The sequence below is a fragment of the Brachyhypopomus gauderio genome, chromosome 14, assembly GCF_052324685.1.
Source record: "Brachyhypopomus gauderio isolate BG-103 chromosome 14, BGAUD_0.2, whole genome shotgun sequence".
Lineage (NCBI taxonomy): Eukaryota > Metazoa > Chordata > Actinopteri > Gymnotiformes > Hypopomidae > Brachyhypopomus > Brachyhypopomus gauderio.
This window is the reverse complement of record NC_135224.1, coordinates 12,220,175-12,240,776: the sequence shown is the minus strand read 5'-3', so window position 1 is coordinate 12,240,776 and position 20,602 is coordinate 12,220,175. Positions and strand designations below refer to the sequence as shown.

Below are 20,602 nucleotides of genomic sequence, written 5' to 3'. Positions count from 1 at the left end.
AGACGTCTCTGGAAGGAATCGCAAATGCATAAGCATGAAAATATGATTATATTATGCAGTTGGCATGACAACAGGAGATGGATATTTTTTTATAGATGAAGACCAAACGAGGAAGGGTAGGATTGTGCTCGTTTACTTGCTGTGGGTTCACTTAAAGCTTTGTCGTGTTCATGGTGAGCTGCACGTCACCGTACACGGGAGACGACCACGTTTATGTAAACTGCACTTTGCGTGGGCGATTTTTAGTCATCACAATGTAACTGCAGAATTTTCTTGATCAAAAACCCAAATTTTGAGTTTGCTGTGCTTCAGATCTCACTGAATGACTTGGCAAATATATTTTGCCAGTTGTCTGAATGTTCTCTGTACCCTGTCAGGTTTGATTTATAACACAGAGAAACAGAGATTTTTCTTGTTAAATTCATATCAAAGGGTATTGGCCTAGAGTGTGCACGTGCGTGCTTTTGTGGTGAAAATGTGGTGAACGTCTCCCCTGCCATATTTACTTTCTCAAAGCATTAAAACAGAGTGTAAATCACCCACTCCTAATTTGGAAACTACTTGAAACGTTGTCTGAAGCCCTTTGATGACAAGAGGTGTGCCAAACGTTCGTTTGCTTCACCATCCCTCAGCCTTCCTTGACAAATGTGTTGCGGGGCTTTCTGAAAAAAGTTGAAAATCAACAGGAGGATACTTAACCCATAATAAATCCTTCCTTATGACATGACCTGAAAGATTCTCCAAACCCAACCCCCCTTAGAAGTATACGGTATGCACCCTAATGGGTTTTTGTGCCATGACAAATTAGAAGTCTAAGTACTTCCTGAGGTTTCTTGCTTTTTTACTGTTGCAGAGAAGGATCTTTTGTTTGGGAAATGTTTGTAACTGATTTGAAAGTCTGTGATCCAAAGTAGATAGAAGGGAGTGAGCATTTATGTTCAGTGGAAAGATCCCTTCTGATTGTAAGTTTTAAAGTGAGATATTACAATCAGTCAACATGAACTTTTGGATGATACCATTACAATGACTTATAAGCTGTAGTTAATTTTAGTCTCTACCATCCAGTGCAAGTAAATTTGATGCAAAAGTTGTTTGAAAAGATATTCTGCATCCACAGTGCGTTATAATTGCAAAAGTTTTAATTGTGGGTCTAGAGCTGTGTGACTTCCAAGTGCACTAGATAATCCACAACAGGGCTCTTTGTGGACACTGGATACGGATAACCCGCTTTCTTAGACAGGACAGAATTTATGGAGCCCATGTAACGTAAACAATCAGGCTTATTATTTGGGGTCCTGAGAGGCTTCGGTCCCCCACCCCCCGGCCCCCCGGCACGAAGCTTTGATCAGGGCCGGCCAGTGTCAAGAGGAGTTGGGAGGGAAGTTGGAGGGAAACCTTGTGCACAGACGGGCATGTGTTTGACAGTTTAATACCAACAGTCTCACCAAGCTGCTCTATAAGAGAACAGCTGTAACTCTCTCTCTCTCTCTCTCTCTCTCTCTCTCTCTCTCTCTGCCCCTCCCCCTCCCTGCCTCTCTCCACTTCCAAGTCTTTAGTCACTTCCTTTCAGTCTTTTTTTTTTTTTTTTTCCCCTCTCGGAAGCTTTGCCACTATTTGATATTACCCATCCTGCAGCTGTTCTATATTAAACTAAATGCCTCCCTGGTTCACTTAAAAGAGAAGGCTTTGTGTATTCTTTGATTTCTTCAAAATTGTCTGAGGAGGTGGAATTATTTTGCTTTTCTAAAAAACCAAAGGAACTGTCCCAATGAAATATCCTAGTTGGCATTTGGCAGGTAGCATTACATATTTTGGTGGGTAAGCTAGTTTCATCTTAAATGTTGCTCATTTCATGATGGACAAGTACACAAGAGGAGCTCTGTACATGGCTGGAGAGCTCTTTGAGCCAGTGAAATCCCACAATTTTGGAAAATTATTGCAAAGCTAGACATTTAAATGGAGCTGAAAGTGTGTACCCGGCTTGGAGGGAAAAAAATGCCATGATTAGTGGCCATGCTGTGTAGCCTTGGAAACCTGATATTTAGTGTTGGAAGCAGGATGGGGAGAGGGGTGGGACTCGGGGTAACCACCTCAAAAGAAATGAGCTGAAACACAGCCACACATTTCACCTGCAGCCTTCATCGCTGGTCTTCAAAAAATAAAAATAAATAAATAATACAAGCACACACCCTAAAATACGGCGTGTGGCTTTTGGGTGGTCACAGGCGGCTCCCCGTAATTTAGCAGTTGAACACTGAGGTGAGTGCGGAAAGTGGCTTTTGGGGCTGTCACTTTAAATTTTTCACAATTCCTGTGGTTTCGTTCAGTCACACAGTAAATTGGCTGCCAATCTGTACTTCTAATGTGTATGGAGCCCAGTAAAGGGTTGAACACAAAGGAAGAATGATTTATAGGGCTTTATAAATGTACTGATATGTCATGTTTGCGATTTACAGCGAAAATTATTTTTTTTGGGGTTTTTTCATATGAACGGAATCATGTCGACCGCACGCCTACACCATAGATATTTTATATGCTTCTCACAGGGGTTGATGGTGCATTGTTATTTGAATGAAAATGTCTGAAATGTGGCTTAAAATCTTTATTCCTCACACAAACTCTACATACCACAACCCTTAAGCACCTCATCTGTTGGGGCTTAACCCCAGACTTCCCGAAATCCAACCACAGATGGAAGGAGTCATGATCCAGATCAATGACTCATCGAAAAATAAGTGTCATGCCAGCACAGAAGATGCCTGAGCATATAAGGTCCTGCAGAGAGGATAAGGCCCTGGCAGTTGAATTGTGCACTGTAGAAACCAAGGAATATGAGAGACATTTGTCATCTCAAAGAAAATGCGTAACTTGGTTTACCAGTAATTTTTCTTTTGGTCAATTTTTTTTGCCTTCCTTGTATGATTGACTATTAGAAATTTCCCTGTAGAGAGTGTTTAAATTTGTTTGGGACCAATTATGTCTTGTTATTTCTCCTGTGTTACACTGGACCCACCCTGTTCCATTTCTGGTTAGACAGACAGTAGCCTGGAGATTGTTGTTTAGACAGTGACTGTCACGTTTGCTGGTATTCAGCTAGGGTGATGAACAAGTAATGATAATAGTAACATTAGTTGAAATGGAGTCAAGAGCGATGGACCAAGAGCGATGTAATGTAGTTGATTTGCTAACTAGCTAGCTGCTTACAAGCCATTTTACTCCTAATGTTTTGCTGTTAATGTTTACCTGAGAGGTTATGAAATGGGTGAACATGTGTATTTGGGTACTTACTGACTGATCAACTAGCATACTGTAAAGTTTAACATTTAAAAAGAAATCAGCCAGTAATTCCTTTAGAAGTCAATTCAATCTGTATCCTTTGTTCTCTGTATGCTTATCCAAGCCATTAGGTCATGTCTGTGATCTGTTTGGAGACAACCTTGCCCTGAGACTGTCTGGGATGGTGACTGCTAGACTTATGACTTGTTTACTTGGGTTCACAATTGTACTTCTTCTAATCTGGATGGTAGTATGTATTTGGGGGAAGGGGGGGTCGGGGGTTCGGTATCATTTCAGATTTCAATACTGTAGCAATGTGCATGTGGGGAGATCTCCAAAGCACACCAAAGAGGAAGTCGTGCTCTGAGCTTGTTTCTGTACTGATGGAAAATGTCACTGTGTGAACACATTTTTCCAATCACAGTTACTGTGGAGCAGCTTGACAAAGCCACGTGAGGCCTGTGGAAACGTAGACCGTTTATCTGGAAAGGGCAAAACATCGTTATCGTAGTGTTATGAGAGCAGTCAACGCTCTAACTATTGATCCAACATGTGAACCGAAACCTGAATTTTGAACCATAAGTAAATAAGGTGTTTTAGAAACAGTTTCTCCTTCTCACTTTTTGGAGTTAGATGCGAGCCATTGTGATAATCACTGCTATTCCTTCCACTTATACCGCTGTGGGTGCGTGTTGGCTCAGATCCACCTTTACCTTCTCTTGCTGTAGAACCGGCGAGCCTTTTAACTATGCCGCCCGCCAATCGCTCTGGCTTGAAGTCTGCAGTGTTGTATGCACATGCCAGATAAGGTAAAGCTCTGACTGTAGCCCATAACATAAGCTCTCCTCAGGCAAAGTGTGGCTTCAGTGTTGGCTAAGGCTGTTCAGTTTCCTGACACACACACACACACACACACACACACACTGCCCCTGTGATATGTCCCCCCCCCCCCCCCCCCCAAAGATCTTTCCCCCCCCCAGAGGGAAATTTATCCTTAGCAGTCAGATGAACCCTGCTAGGATAAATGGGAGAGAAATTGTATTCGGAGGAGAAAAATGATTTCCAGAGTTGTGGACACTAGTGGAAGATGTTTGGTACTGACTGTAGTACAGTTTGATGCTTGGCGTGTAAAAACATTAAATATCTAGAGGTGAGCACTGTGCATGGGTTACATGTCCGCTGGATATGTGAGAAGGAGCTCATTTGTATTAGTTCAACATGTGTGTGATACAAATCACATTGATTGGTCAGCTGACTTCTTAATTCAGATGATTTTTCTATTATGTTTTTTAATTCTCCGAGTTCATATACAGTACAGAAACGGGCTCAGATAGGCCTTGGATTAAATTACGCTCTCATTGGGAGATTTTGTGCTCTATGAGAATCTTTGGTGAACCAGCTGTTACCGTTGTTCTGGTAATAGGTGCACTCGGGTTACTGTGTTGTTTGGACAGCAAGAGACTGTGTAATATTAATCTTCAACTGTCAGAGTTAATCCCACTTTCTCAGGAGCATTTTGAATAAAATGTATAGTAAGTACATAAATCTCTCATTGATATTTGCATGCTGCATGTTGTCTGTTCCTGAAAGTAACTGAACAGAGACATTCCATGTTTACTTAGCATATGTGTGTTCTGTGTTCTTTAGCAACCAAGAAAACACACAGTAATCTGTTTAATTGGCTGATTCCTTTGATTTTATTCATGAAATATATTTATATAATTTCCTATACACTTTTTTTTTTTTTTTTTTTTTTTTTTACCTTTTCTCTGAAGAGTTAGAATTTGTATTCCTACATACATACAAATATACAGACACGGACAGCAACACTGCTGAAATAATTGGGTATCTGGCTGGTGATGTGTCTCTTCTGTCTAGAGCAATGTTTCCCTATATGAAGTACCCCTGACATGTTTCTGTTATACCTCATGTCTGAATGTCATTCCTGACCTGGGTATGGAACCATTTTGGTTCATCCTTTTGTTTCTTTTAAGCATGTACATTGCATTATACTGGAAAGCCATGACTGTCAAACTCACACATCTTGACACCCTGTCTCCTGCTCCCCGTCTAATACTACAGTGTAAATAATCTAGTTTTCAGATCCTTCTTAAAATTTACTTATTTTTAACAAGCGTCTCGTGCAAGCTTTAAAATGAAAAGCCTTTCTCCAAAACAGATAAATGTCTTGAAAGCAAAATTGCAAGCATGCATGGAAGGGTGTGTGCGTGCGTGCGTGCGTGTGCGTGCGTGTGTGTGTGTGTGTGTGCATGCACAGGTGTGTGGATTCTTTTGTAAATACCTACAGATATTGCAGATTTCTTCACATTTCTAAAGCCCACCTTCAGAATATATTGCCAGTAAGACAGGCTGATTGCTCCGGTCACCTGCAAACTACACACCTGCTTTATAGCCCAGGCAGAGAGACCACAGCAATACAGCATCCGTAGGCTGTCTATAACGTTTTATTGGGGGGGGGGGTTGGAGTTTGCTTGGTGACCTCACACCACCTAGCACGCCCCAGCCCTGGGCCCCTGACAGCAACCAGGCTTTGGAGTCGGACAGGCCCGTAATTGCTTTACGTGCAGGCAGAAATCATACCTGCTCACATAGGTGAGGCATAAAGGGGCTGAGGCCATGAGACCTCATGCTGTCTCCTCCGCTGGTATGAAAGGAGCGTGGAAAAGGGAGAATGGAGGGAGGTAGAATGGGAGTGGTGGTGGGGGTGGTGGTGGGGGTGGGTAACTTTCAAGAAGCAGTCCAAAACAGGAACTGGGCCATAAATGCTTACTCTCCCCCTGGTTGGTGAGGAGACGAAAACTGGAGGAAGTGGTTTATTGAAGCATGGTGTAGAAAGGCTGTCTGATGGCAGTCTTTCACTCCTTCACCCTGGATTTACATGTGCCATAAAGCATTTGTCTGCCCCTGTTTACTACGTCTTAAAACAAAAATAAATAGCATTTTTGGGTTCTCTAATCTTAGTGGTAATTACTTTTGATCACCAAAATGCAATGCGGTAAAAATGGCGAGGCACTCTTATTTTTAATTATTATTTATTTAATCTTAACATGGGGGACGACGACACATGGAATGACTGTCAATCCATTTCAATTAGTAATGCTTCCACTTCTCAATGAACACTTTGGGGGGGATAAAACTACAGTTTTATTCACACTCCTCATTCTCCATTGGAATAAAGAGTCCATTTATTTCATTTGACATTTTTTGGAACGGTTTTTGCATCCTGCCGTCCGGCTTCCAGTTCACAATTATACTTTTGCGGGAAATTTTGTAGCCTGTGCATCAACGAGGCTTTTGCTGACTCTCACCATAACACATCTTTCATGGGTCTCTAGAGGCAACAAACATGCGCTGTTAGTTTTTAAAAAGCCAGAATGAATAATTTCTTTCTTTTTTTGGTGAGGCATCTAGAAGGTTTTTCGTTCATGGACGTAATTTTGGCGAGTGTCTGAGAGTGAAATCCGAGCCTCTGCTCTCTCCGAGGGGGAGTCCTGCCGTGGCCATTGTCTGCTTGGCTGGCAACAAGAAGCTGTTTAAATTGTCATAAATTCCACACCCCCAAAGCTCAGTGTGAAATGTCAGTCTCGGGTGATGGGAGAAGTGCTCAGAATTCAGTTTTTTTTATCCGCCTTGACAAATAAATGGCAACTCTTCCTGTCTTTTGCAATCTTTTTTTATGCGTGAGTACTCTGACTTCTTCGCCGTAGCTTTACAACTCTTGTATCATCAGTTCAAGAGAATCTGGCATTCTTGTCTTGATGAATTCTACAATGGGCCTGAGGGTCAGAAAAACAGTCGGGAAGGAGACCACCATGTTGGACTGCGTTCGCTACCCGTCCTCGAATTTGCTGGACTCCCCTCATGTTTTGCTTCGTGTCTTGACTGAGCCCATTTTAATAAGGCAGCCCTTGAACCTAAGGTGGCCCAATCAATGCACAGTTATTGTGCATATTATTAGGCACTTGTTTGTTGTGATCTTATTGACAAATGTCTGTTTTTTGATTACTGGAGCTGAACATCAAATTGATCCTTACTATTGGGACTGTACATTATTAATAGAAATGTTGTTTTGCTTCGTATGTTTATTGTGGTATGCGTTTTAATGTCGGAAAAGACTGGCTTACTTTATTCTAACCAACTTATTCACATTTTTTTCATGCATTAGTTTATTCTTTTGCCATGTGAATATAGTGCTTTCTTCAAACAAGCAGATAAAACCCACACGCACCACTCTATCCGACATCAATATTCCAGAGGCCAGTGTTGGAGTAGCAATTAACAAACAACTTAACGGCTAACTCTCCCGTACCATTTCTCTGCTTGAAGGAGAACTTGTCATGGCAACATGGCCTGCTCATATATGTAGGATTTATCTTCTTGTAGATAGATGTGTATAAAATTTCAGTATTACTCGGGTAAAAAAAAAGAAAAAGGCCTCGGTCCCTGACTTTGTACATCAGCGAAGGTGCAGGTTTTGTTGGGGTTTTTTTCCTGATTGAGGTCGATTTCAACTTTTAAACTGTTCTCGGATTCTTCCCCTATCCGCACACATGTTGATAAGAACACTGCCTCTTAAACGTGACCTAGGAAGTGGGCAGCGGAGGCACAGAAGCCTGCCTGAGACCACCCTAGCACCCCATGACCAGTGCCTGGTCGGTGACTTCACAGGCTCGCTAAAGTACAGTCTGGCTTTCAGAAGTTACGTTGTTGGTACCCCTAAAGCTTAGTGTCATAAGCTGACAATAGTGAATGGGAAATTCAATCGCAGGAACCAATCAGAGTCCAAGTGGTTGTAATAGCCAGCATTTAATGGGATGATAATGAGGTGCATCATGAAATCTTATCCGGGACTGATCGCCTTAGTATGGTGCCAATTAAAGGAAGTGGGTGCCCTGGTTTGGTTCTTGTAAATCTTTCCCAGTTGATGCCCACAGGGCTTCTGGCAGGGGGGTGCCATGCTACATCTTGCTCCATAATGGTCAATTACTGGGCTTTGGACCTTGGTTTCAAGGTCTGCTTTGAGTTGAATAGCAAAAGAGGACTGAGACTGGGAGAACCGTTTCCTTGACAAGCACATGCTGCCACTGGCTCAAGTAACTTTCTTTTTTTTCTTCTCGCTATGAAGCGCTAAAAGAAATACCGTGAATATACGAAGGACTGGAGTTTAGTCCCCTATTCTGTATGAATATCGTAAATAATTGCATTTCCATTAGAGCAGAATCGCTATGTGGGGTCAGTGAGGAAAGGCTCAGGGTGCTGTAAACCCCTCCCCCCACGTCTTTAGTGCTGAAGTGGCATTTGAAAGGCCCTAAAATGAGCAGCCGTACATTTGTTCCTGCGCCCTCGCCTGATATTTAGTTACCAGGTTCTTATCCACCCCACATGCTGGGGGTATATTTGGGGTATTTTGATTTACTGCACCGCAACAGGGAAGAATGACCGAGATCACCACTGTACAAGATTCCATGTGTGTCTGTGGGTTTAGTTTCGTCTGTGCTTTTTTTTCCGGTTTCATGGAGCATTAACAGTGATCAGGCTGACACTGGTAATGATAAATCATATGAAAGCTTTGAGAAACTTGGGTAATATGATGTGTGTTTACAGGGATTGACGAAAGTCTGTCTTATCACAATTTTGTTTAGCAGGCTGGTTGGTTGCTTATGGATATTAATTGCTAATATTGTGACTATTATTTATAATGAAAGCGTGCTTAGTTGGCCAGTGCTAGTTCTTTATTCTGAAACTACCTTTCATACTTGCTGTAGTCCAACCTGAGAGTGTTCTGTATGCAGGTAATGTAAATGTATACATATATAATGGGTAATGAAAGCTTTCAGCTTGGCCTAATTAACCAGGAGTTTAAGGAGTTCTGCTTACGTTCAACATGAACAGCACAGCAGCTTGTGTGCCAGGCCTGGTGGTCCCGACTGGCACTGCTGCCACCATGCTGCTTGTTCTCGTTTCCCACACCGTCCGAGTTGCCAGAGCCCACCGCCTGTTCTCACGGCCCGGCTCCAGGGGGACAAATGCCACTGCGTTATGCCGCCGCTGCTTTGACTGAGAGGCCCTAGCAGCTGTAATTACAAGCTGGGCCCCCTCTTGAGAAAACTAAGAGTTGGCGTCGAAAGTGTGGTGCTGAATTGAGGGCGGGCTGCACCTCTCTGGTTCACCAGGGCGCCTTCCCGACCGAGGGCCGACCCGAATGACTCGACAGGAGAAGATCCGGAGAGAGTTCGAGCTGACTGAGTTCGTGTGGAGTGGGTGGCGGCGGGAGCAAGGCTGCCGGTTTAGGCAAATAGGGTCGTAGGAGCAACTTGCCGTTACCCAGAAGGCCCTGCTCACTCATCTTCTCGTCTGCACTGCTGCTTTCTCTGGAACCACGGAGGGTGACGGTCATGAGGCACGGCGCTCGCTCTGGAAAACGAGCGTGAAGGGGGAGCTTAGAGCCCGCATCACACCTAAAAGGAGAAAAATCCCTGAGGGGGAAAAGCACCTCATCTCTGCTACCATGGTTCCCGTGCGCAGAGGTGTCAATTTACACCTCTGGATGTGGACGCCGTGCTCCCGTGTCCCAGGTTCCGCCATGTAACTGCCTTCCTTTCTCTCCTTGCCTGGCTATTCCTGAAGGTTGAACCCCTGCAGTTAAAAAAATAATAATTCCCTTGTGTTCAAGAGGAGTGTGCCTTTTGAGAATCGCAGCTTAACCAACCCCGCCTCCTTCCAGTGCTACAAACTGGGGCAAGTTCCTAGCCGAACAAACTTGTAAGGAAGCCACGATGGACAGAAGCTACCTCACCAGAGCTTTGATTAGTTGCCTTTTTCAGGTCTGCTTTCTTTAGCCTTGAGTGGGGTAGGGGGCAGCTTCTGGTGGCGTTTCTTAGAGTAACACTTGATTCATGATGCTCTTTGAAATGAGGCGTGACCACCTGGCAACGTGACGACCTGAGGAATAACAACACGCTCTGGTAGGAGAGGAGAATGAGACGCAGGGTGTCCTCAATGGGGCAGGTCAGGAGGCGGAGCTACCAAACGTGTGTTTCAGGTAGTTGGGTGGAACCCCCGGTGTTCCCGGTGCGGAAATGGAATGTTGCTTACGGAGGCTCGCCAGGCTACGACACATTGTGTGTGATTGGTGGGAGAGAGACTGTAAAGAGGTTTCAGAACTTGGACCTAATCTTGTTCCAAAGGACCTGGAAGTAGTTCTGTGCTCTGTTACAGCTTCCTTTAGCTGTACTATTCCAGTGTTCTTAGCAACTTTTTCTCCATTCAGTAAACTCTTATCTAGGGAAAAAAACCCAAATATTCAAAAGTGCTTGAATTAGAATTAGTATTTTCCTGTTGAGCGAGTAATGTGGCTGGGATTTTCCCCCCCATTTAGACTACGGCAAGGCAATGCTGGTCACCATTACTGCTAGGACCAGAGGTGAGCGCATTCCCAATCATTATGGCGCTCAAACCTGGGACCAATTATGGTGTCGCCCTTTTCATTTCACAAATGGTTTGTTTTCTCAGGCTGGCCGCACTCAAAGGAAAATGAATTGGGTGGGTGGGGGGTGTGGGGGGGTTAGCTGGGGGCGCTGGGGCATACGCTAGCCATGCTCCAGCACCTCCTTTCCAGTGAAGGGACCGTCACCCCAGGCAGCCATGTCTCGCGGGAAACCAACCCCCATGGTGATGTCTCCCGGAGTCGTTGGCACCCCTCCAACAGGGAACTTCCTTTCACTCCAGGGAGCTCGGTGACCTAGTGACGCTGGCCGATAATTAGCCATGGGTCTACCTAGCATCTAGTAAAGTATATGCTAAAGCTCATGCTAACTCCCCTGATGCAAGTGCAAAATCCCGTCGTATGACTCATTTAGACAGGCTGGAATTATGTTATGGCAAAATGGGGGGGGGGGGGGGGGGGGGGTGATTCTTTATTATCTCTATTATTGTAATGAGTATGGAGTATAGTGTCATGAGGTTTGCTTTTGGGTGTTTGTTTGTTTTTCTTTATTTTTCAGTCTAATAAGTAGTTTGTGGCATGCGTATAAAAGGTTCTGACCCTGGCTGACCCGAATACACCACGTGGTCCTCTGTACCATGGAATTGGTTACACTGCCTGTGCTACTGACATGTATCTTACTGTGAAGTCTTTTGGTCATATTATAAGATGGTAACATGAGTATAAAGGGAGAGTCGGATTCGCTTCCCACAGACCAGAGTATTACTACGCCAGAAAGTTTTCAAAGGAACATTAACCAAATCTGTGGTTGCTTTTCTGTATGCATTAGCTGTTCAAAGCAGTCAGAAACTCTGATAGAATCTACGAGCGTAGATTAACTGTTGAGCTATACAGTGATCTAAATGTCAAGTGGATCAGGTACACCCTCAACACTCATTTCTCTCTCTCCCTCTGTCTCTGTCTCTCTCTTTCTTTTACCCTTTTTTCTGCTGTTTGGCTCTGTATCTTCCGGCCTCATTACGAGCCAGTCTTGAGGAGAGGGCAAATGCATTCTGACTGGTATTGTTCTGTGATTGGCATCCTGGCTCGAAGTGTGTGTGTGTCTGTGTGTGAGAGGGATGGAACTCTTTTTGATTCATTCCAATATAAAAAAAGGCTAAGCTCTTGCTCCCTCACTCTCCCCATGCTCGACTCTGGCCTAGTGTGGATCTTGGCCAAGTTCCCGTTGCAGGTCAGCGAGTGTGTTGTGCACTTCACTCTCCCAAACTCGCCCATCCAAATTTGAAGTGACCTTTTCAACTTAAGTAGACGTTCCTGAGCCACAATAACATGCCTCCAACTTCCCAGTGTAGCCATTCAGTTGGTCTGAGAGCCCGTCCTAAATCTCGCATGTGTTCATTATTTTGTTAATGCTCTACTAGGCTCTTGGATGTTCTTGCAGCCCATGCAAAAGCCAAATGTATTATTTATTTATTTTTACCCTGTAACTTTTACGGCTGATGACATTTGTGGACGTACATTTTCAGTGACCTCAAATTGAATTTTAAGGAAAGGATTTTTGGATGGTTAATCTGGTTGGTTAAGGTGCTGTGCAGTTTCATAAAGTTGATTGCAGAGATCATGTAGATTTACTCTACAGGTACAGATCTGCAAATGGTTAACTGGTAGGAATGAACACTTTTGTAAAGCTCTAAGCATTGTGAACATTATTTAACTAAATTTAACGCCACTTCTTAGGCGAGCACTGTGGTGCCTTAAATGCGGGACGAAGATGCCATTGTGAAAAGGCCCATTTAGGGCGTAATTGAACCTGTCCCAGTCCTGCTATTAATTGCAACCCACAATATTGTTGCAGCAGTACTGGGCTGGAGCAGCCGTGACCTGGGATTCAGGGTCACGGGCTGTCTGGCTGGGAGACGTGTCACTTGGTCCGCTGATGGGAGAACCTCGGTTGCCATGTAACCTGAGAGTGCGAGTTGCCGTGTCGCTGGCAGGTCCGGGCTACTGCAAGGCTATTCCCGTTGAGAGTAGCACTGAAAGGAGATGCCCGCGGGGGATTGCTACCAAGTTGCACGGTCATTTGTTTTTTTCTCCCCCTTTTTTTAAAAATATTTTTTCCTAGTCTCTTTCCTCCACGTAATTTCTGGCTTTGTGATACATTAGCATGGGGGGGTGATTGAGCCAATTAAAAGCCATGACTGTAGAGTAGGGGATTCCGCCTTCAGTCAGACAGTCCGTTGGCCGATTTCCGACGCGAGGACTCTGACCCTGTATCGGTCAAGGAACTTGCACCAGGAAAACCTCATTAAGGACATTAATGGCATAATCTTAATCGTTTTGCGGCATGTTGCAGTGCTGTGGCCAATCCCCCACGCTATTTCAGAAACTAGCATTGACACAAGAGTGATGGTTCAAGGCATGATTAAATGTTCTGCTGCCTCTTTAGAAAAGAGCATTCAGAGGAGAACAAGAGCTTTTTCTTTGACACCGATCCATCTCCAGGTGTGATCAACCCTCCGTGTTTGCACAGAGCATGAACACTAATTGCTGGTTCTGTTGCAAGGCCCTGTGGGACAGCACAGGAGTTAGACAAACAAGGGTCCCCCTGGGTCTTCCTCCTCAAATGCATAATTGGAACTAATCCTGCCATTTTGGGGTGGGGATGTATGCGTGTATGTATTTGGATGATGAAAACACAATTAGATTGTAGCTAATACTGAGTTTGATAAAATCTCTAATTGCACTTATGTGAATATATGTATTTTCCATTCACATGAAGGCATGAGCAGTATGCTATTTTGAACTTGGATTTACCAAACACCCTCTCTAGCAGTGACACAGGTTGGACAATTCAGAACATGTTTTATCAACAACGTTTAGAAGCAAATAAAAATATTCCATTATTTACTTGATGCGTTTTTTCACTTCCGATACCGATTCAGATATTTGAGGCTTAGTATCGGCCGATTCTGATCCGATACCGATCTGATAGAGTAAAACAGTGCTGAATCGACTTAACATTTTTTTTTTTTTTTTTACAGACATACAGAATTACAAGTTTATTGAAAACTCTGCACCAGTATAGCACACTTAAACACACATTAAAAACATGTAAAAACACAACTTACATTTGTTCAGTCAGTCAGTGTTATGAATATAACATTGAATGTAAAATAAATAATACCAAAGAACCTGAAACTGACAAAAACAATAGATTCACAACTTTGGTCAAACATGAAAAAAATTAACTGCAAGAAACCTTTTGAAATGGTTCAAGAATTCTAAATATAATTTAAAATGAATAAGGAAATGAAATAGGGGTGCACGATATGACGATATAAAATCGTGAATGGCGATGACGAGTGGAGAATCGCAGGCAATCTACCAAATTAGAGAAATCGTATAGATCGGCGCAATTACTTTTTTTTTTATTTTTTTATTTTTTTTATATATGCTGGTTCCCGCCGATGTGGATGATGTAGGGCGTAAGACTGACCAATCACAGCGAACTGTGCGTCTTCCACGCCTCCATGTTGTGTTTGTAAAAACTAAAAGTGGACAACCATGGCTGAAAGCCAAACCGAGGAGCTGGTATCGAAGAGGAAATCCACCTCTGTAGTATGGAATTGGTTCGGATTTTCTTCCATTGACCAAGACCAAACTTCAGCGATATGTAAGGTCTGCAAAGAACATGTAAAAACGTCCGATGCCAGTACAACAAGTTTATTCAATCACTTGAGACGTAGGTATCCCAAGGAATATGCCGAAAGTGAAACAATGCGGGCAGCGGGGGCAGCCGCCTCACAAGCTGCGGCCGCGGTGGTTTATACTTTCGCGAATGACCGTAGCGCGTGACTCCACACTTCAAGCGAACCCCCGCGAACGGCGGGTAGCGTTTATACAGGTACTTAAACACGGAAGGGGGAGGGGGGGTGGCGAGTGTAATTAAGGACAGAGTGGATATTTAAGGTTTAACTAACTCCGAAAAGTGTTACAAGCATAGAATTAGACTGAATATATCTGTTTTTATGGATCGGTCACATTGTCACCAATACCCGATCTCGAATTTTCCCAATATCGGGACCGATACAGATATTAATATCGGAATCGGTGCATCCCTATTATTTACTTGTATTCCTTTATTTTTGTAGTTCCTATGATCAACTATAGCATGATTCACTGCACAGATGCTGTGCCATTTTTGAAATGTTAAATATATATATATTTTTTCAAAGAAATGCAGTGCTTTAATGTTTTTTGATAGATGGGTTGTTCACAAGATATTTGGCTGAGATGCAAGTGTTGTATTGTTTTGCCATATGCCAGCATGGTATGAAAATATTCCAAATGTAAAAGTTGTTGATTTTTTTTTTATTATGTTCTGCAAAACTGGTTGTTGAGCATTTTGTTAATTATTATATCCCGTTTGGGCACTGATGGCTTCCCCGTTATTTCCAGTCCGGGGGGGTTGCGCGTGTGAATGCTGCTGTTTTGTGTTATGTGCACTTTTTACATTTCCATTTGTCTCATCGGCAGTGGCTTTGCTCTGAAGTCACAGCTAGATTAAGACATTTCATACTCAATTTGAAGCATGTTACTCGTGTAGCATCTTTGAGTAATGAACATGCTGAATGGCTCATTTCAAAGGTTTGAGCTTAAAACTGTTCCCTCTCTTCAGCCCTTTAACAGTGGAACTGTTATCTTGTGATTTAGCGCAGGGTGCTTAAAGTGGAACTGACCTCAAAAAATATCAGTTGTGGCAACCTTCCAGGTGCACAGCCACACATTCATGTACAAAATGCTTAAAAGCCACTTCACCTTTTTGAAGGGCTTACCATTAGGGGAACTACTGTTCAGTTGCAGACTGTTGTATCAGTGTCTCCCTAACAGTTACATTAATCCCCTGCACCACCCCTCCCCCTCCCCCCAGTAGTAGGGGAACTACTGTTCAGTTGCAGACTGTTATATCAGCTTCTCCCTAACAGTTACATTAACATTACATTTTTTATTCCATGTTGACAGTGTGCAAAGATCCACCTTATAAAGTGGAGGAGTCTGGATACGCTGGCTTCATCCTGCCTATTGAAGTTTACTTCAGAAATAAGGTACCACACGGGCTCTTTGCTGCCAGTCTGAGGTCCTTTGTTATTTATTTTTATTTTTTTCATGTGTTCGGTCGACTTCGGTCGCCTTCATTGCGAACAAATGTGTTTGTGCCCCCCCCCCCCTCTCTCCACCAGGAAGAGCCCAAGAAGGTGCGCTTCGACTACGACCTCTTCTTGCACTTGGAGGGCCACCCGCCCGTCAATCATCTGCGTTGCGAGAAGCTGACCTTCAACAACCCAACGGAGGAGTTCCGTAGGAAGCTGCTCAAGGCTGGAGGGGTACTCCACACACGCGCGCACACACTTTGTCCTGTGGGTGGTAATTCCATGGTGGTTGGGGTGGGGTTCCTGTTGCACTTGTTGATCTGTTTGACATTAGATAACGTACAGTGAAAGTTGAAGCTTACGCTGTTCAATACACTTTTATGGGTGTGTGTGTTTCATTACAACTTGGCATATTCAAAATGTTAAATGTATGGTCCAAATTGGGTAACACCAAAGCAATAATTGATGTGTTTGCAAGTGTTTTGCATAACACTGCTGCAAAGGTTATTTAGGTAACAGTAAACAGCACACTGATGCAGGCAGGAAGCCCCTTACTAAACTTCCATGTCAAGTGTTTATGCAGGTGACATGGCCCATTTGCTCAAGGATGCTACACGTGTGCACACACACACACACACACACACACAGGTGAGAGTGCGGTGTAGTTCCCTCTAGGCTGTTTTTCTTCTGCAAAGTGAACCTCCAGAGCAAAAACTGTTGTCAGCCTAATGGAGTTACAGCTCTCATCAAGACAAGGACATTTGCAGGATGAATTAAAATGGGCCAGTTCTAACCTGAACGATCCATCACTCCAGGCTGTCCCTGGGCTTTCGCCGAAGGACTACACACGCCCTCTTTATTACTTAAGGAAGCTTCCATTTATGATATGTTTGTCTTGGTCCCGTCTCGAAACTCGGCTGGCTAATGAAATAGTATTAGATAGGATCCAGCATGAAAACACTTATTTGTTATCTTTTTTCTTTCTTTTTTTCCTTTTAAGAAGTTATCATTTATGGAAATGATCAGTGTCGCAAGGTCAGTGCGGTAGTTTTAGCTTGTCTGCTCCTTGGTTTGTTCTAGGCATTAGTCTCTTTTATGGCTGTAGTGATGACATCATCTCCTTTGATATTGGTTGGTTTACAGAAGGGGCAGGGCAGGAATCGACACCGTTGATTGGCAACAGGGGTTGTTGTACTGAAAGTCATTTAATTAAGAAAGAACGGTTAGCTAGTTCAATATCAATTTAACTTGGCGGAGACTTGGAGGTTTTCTCCAATTTACTTTATTGTTTTGGCTACCACTAGACATTTTGTCTTTAAATCATATAAATACTCATTGTATCTTTTGCCAAGTGCTTCCCCCTCACCCAATCATTTACATTCTTCCCACGACAGCAACGGGATCCTCACAGAAGAAGTTCAGAGGACACCAAAGTAAGGATCAGTATCTTTCTGGCTGATTATAATCAATGAACATGATCACTACATCTATTCAGTACCCTCAAAAATGTTCAACGTAAGGCACCGTAGTCCTGTTTGGATTGGATTAAGTTTAATTACAAATGCTCCCCTGATATTTTGCACATCTCCTCAGCAATGTAATTCGTGCATCCAGGCAGCCTTAAATTTACTACAAGATAAGTGAGTGTCTAGTGTGTTGTATTGTCTATGAACTCTGGTAGCTCACAGTGATATAAGCAATAAGTACTGACTTGCACATGTAGCTGCTATAATGACCCTTTTCTCATTTAAATCTCATGTTTCTCATTGATTTTAATTTCTTTATCCTTTATCTTAAAGCTCTCCTGGGTAAAGTACAGAGTGCAAGATTTACGGGGCAAAATAAGTTGTTGAGTGCCTCTGCAAAAACGTTAATATATTCTTGATTCACGATTGGGAGGGCCCAGGTGGGTCTGTGCACTGGGAGACTAAATACAGCTAGTAGCAGCAGTCAAAATCTATGTTGCAATGCAAGGAGACATCTGCCTGGAAAAAAATGAAAATTTGTATCCGGATGGACAAGTGCTGTAAGGTGAAAAACCGTAGCTTATTCATCCTATTTCCAGGGGAGGATGTAGAAAAATACTTGCATGGCCAATCCAGATGGGGGAAAAAAAACACAGGGGATCACCTGTTAAAGAAGAAATGACCGCAGGACCCTGTGTAAATGTAATCCTGTCAAGACAGGCATTTATTTTGAAATTCTTTTAATGTTGGGTTGTGTCGGTGTTCACATTAGCAGGAAACAATGGGTTAGTCCATCAGTGTTCTTGTGTAATTGGGGCTTTAATTTTGGTCGTTTCTTTTGTTTGTTTCCTGCAGGTGATGGTCATGCAGGAGGGCTCAACGTCTCTGTTCGGTCAGCACCTAAAGCTGCCTACATTACCCAGCAGCTCACTGACTCTGAACTTCTCTGATGGCAAAAAGAACAAGTCCTTCCCAGGGTCAAAGGTCAGTGTGGATTTCTAGTGGCCCCTGAGCCCATAGCCCAAACCAGCTGGACAGAACTCGTAAGGCATCAAGATAATTTCCTACCCTTCAAAGAATTCTTAAGTCCGAGGTTCTTCAGAGGTTTTAAGCATCTTTAAAATTTGGGTTTGGATGTGCTGTGCAGGATGTTAAACTTTTAGCTTACTATAGATTACATTTAGATAAAATTAGTAAAATTATAAAATTAGTGGCTGTCCTGTTACAGAAATTAATTTGAACTGTGAAGTATTTATCCAGATACACTACATTTTCAATTTACCCAGTCTTTTTTGTTTTTGGTTTTATACCAGTGTATCTGAAAGAGCCATTTAAACATGTTTTATATAAAGGCTCAATGCAAATAGGAAATAGTTAGTACTATTTACATTCTGCATTGTACAACCAGCTTCAGTAACCAAGGATCGGTACGCCCAGCCAATGCAGCGAACCCCTAGTACTTCCTCTCCCACAGGTTGTGGGCCCATGAGAGAGTGAACCCATGTGTCTCCTTCGGGCTGTGCCCGGCCGAGCCCCATGGGCCACCGGGTGCTCGCCAAGAAGCCCCTCCCCTAGGCCTGGCTCCAGGGTGAGGCCCCGGAAACCCTGATACCTAGGGAGGAGCACTGGGCATGTCCAACTGGGAAGAGACCCCGGGGAAGACCCAGGACACACTGGAGTGATTATATCCCTCGGCTGTCCTGGGAACACCTCGGCATCCCCCCAGAAGAGGCAGGGAAACCTGGGCCTCTTTGATTAGGCTACAACCCCCGCGACCCAGATAAGCGGATGAAAATGGATTGATGGATTGTACAACCAAGCTCCGATTGAGCAGTTAGACGATCTTATGGATTTGTCCTGAAGTGGGACGTCCCATTCTCAATACAGCCAATTTTTCAATAGAATGAACTGATTTCCCAAAATTCATTGTGTAGCTACATTGGGTGAACGCATGTGGCAACAATAAAGTGAAATTTATCATATGCCGCTAGAGGCGATTGTGGCAATGCCATCCATGCCACATTGGTCTGGAGATAGCTGAAGGTCAAACACGCCCTTCACATACTCCATCTTTATTACATAAAAACATAAAAAGGACTCAAGACCATCATGACGGTGACAATTATGTAGATGAAAGGATTTTGCTGATATGGTAATTTTGGCTTTTGGAAGAGCAAGTACAACTCAAGTGAAATTGTGTATACAGTGTATTGTAGCTCATTTGTGAGCTGTAGAGTGAAAGCAACATACAGATATTGGAATTCTGAGTTACAGAATAGCACAAGGAAAGTTGAAAATGTTTAGTGGACATGTGTATGTGTTGGTCAAAACTTGTATGTAGTTCTCTACTAATTGAACAAATTCAGGTGTGCTGTTTACTTTCTCAACATTCGTTTATAAACAAGGTGACACTTTGAATTGAATGTCTTCTAATTTCACATAAAGGGTCAGCACCCACGTCTGTGAGTACAGTGCAAGCATATAAATCAAGAGCTTCGGTTGTAGACGACTGACGATTGAAACGTGCAATGAGAGTTCACACCAGCGAATGAGATTTCCAAATTTGCATAGCATGCATTCCGCTTGCGAAGGTCCCTAGCAGCTAATTGGCCGCACCACTGAGACGTTCTCCGTGGCGACTAGTAAAACAGGCCACACCCCATTGGATTCCTCAGCTCAGGTTGGTGCTGTGGCATAAGGTTACTTTAACATACTCGATGTAATTGGCAGGTTTGTATGTCAGTATTAAACTATATAAGACTATACTGCTGCTGTTTTTGTTGACCGTGCATATTGTTTCTTTTCTTTAAGGCAAATATCACTGTTCAAAAGCGCTATGCATTTATACAGTGTATTCTTAGTTTTTCAGATACCAAGTACCTTGGACAGTGTCTTAAATTTTTTCACCCACTTCAGTGAGTTGTTGTTTCACAGTCCCTGCCTTTTAGACGAATGGTATCGGTATAAATTTTATATTTAAGCAATGTGTGCTGTTTAGGAATTCATTTGTAAAGTTCATTTAAAATTTCAGTTCTTCAGAATCCCTTGACCACATTTTGTATGGTTGATTTTAGCAGGTTTTAATGTGTCATGTAAAAACAGACTAAGAGGGTTGTGTTGCTCTGGGTGTGGAGGGCAGGTTTGCCATGTAAAGCCTTTGGATATAAAGACTCTGAGTAGAGCTGTTTTCTTTGGCCAGCCATGAAGAAGCCTCTTTGTGTTGGGAGGTCCCAGGGTCAATGGCA

The 20,602-nt window shown here is 43.2% G+C and overlaps 1 protein-coding gene across 3 annotated transcripts in view; it reads left to right on the top strand.

Annotated features, from left to right (window-relative positions):
• The window catches only part of mllt3 (MLLT3 super elongation complex subunit), a 41,077-nt gene that overhangs the window by 4,834 nt on the left and 15,641 nt on the right, over nt 1-20,602 (top strand). For all 3 annotated transcript variants that reach the window (XM_076973650.1, XM_076973649.1, XM_076973648.1), the window contains exons 3-6: nt 15,764-15,846; nt 15,982-16,125; nt 17,286-17,324; nt 18,213-18,341. In XM_076973650.1, the coding sequence (XP_076829765.1) occupies nt 15,764-15,846; nt 15,982-16,125; nt 17,286-17,324; nt 18,213-18,341 (395 nt within the window). The remainder of the gene's footprint in view (nt 1-15,763; nt 15,847-15,981; nt 16,126-17,285; nt 17,325-18,212; nt 18,342-20,602) is intronic.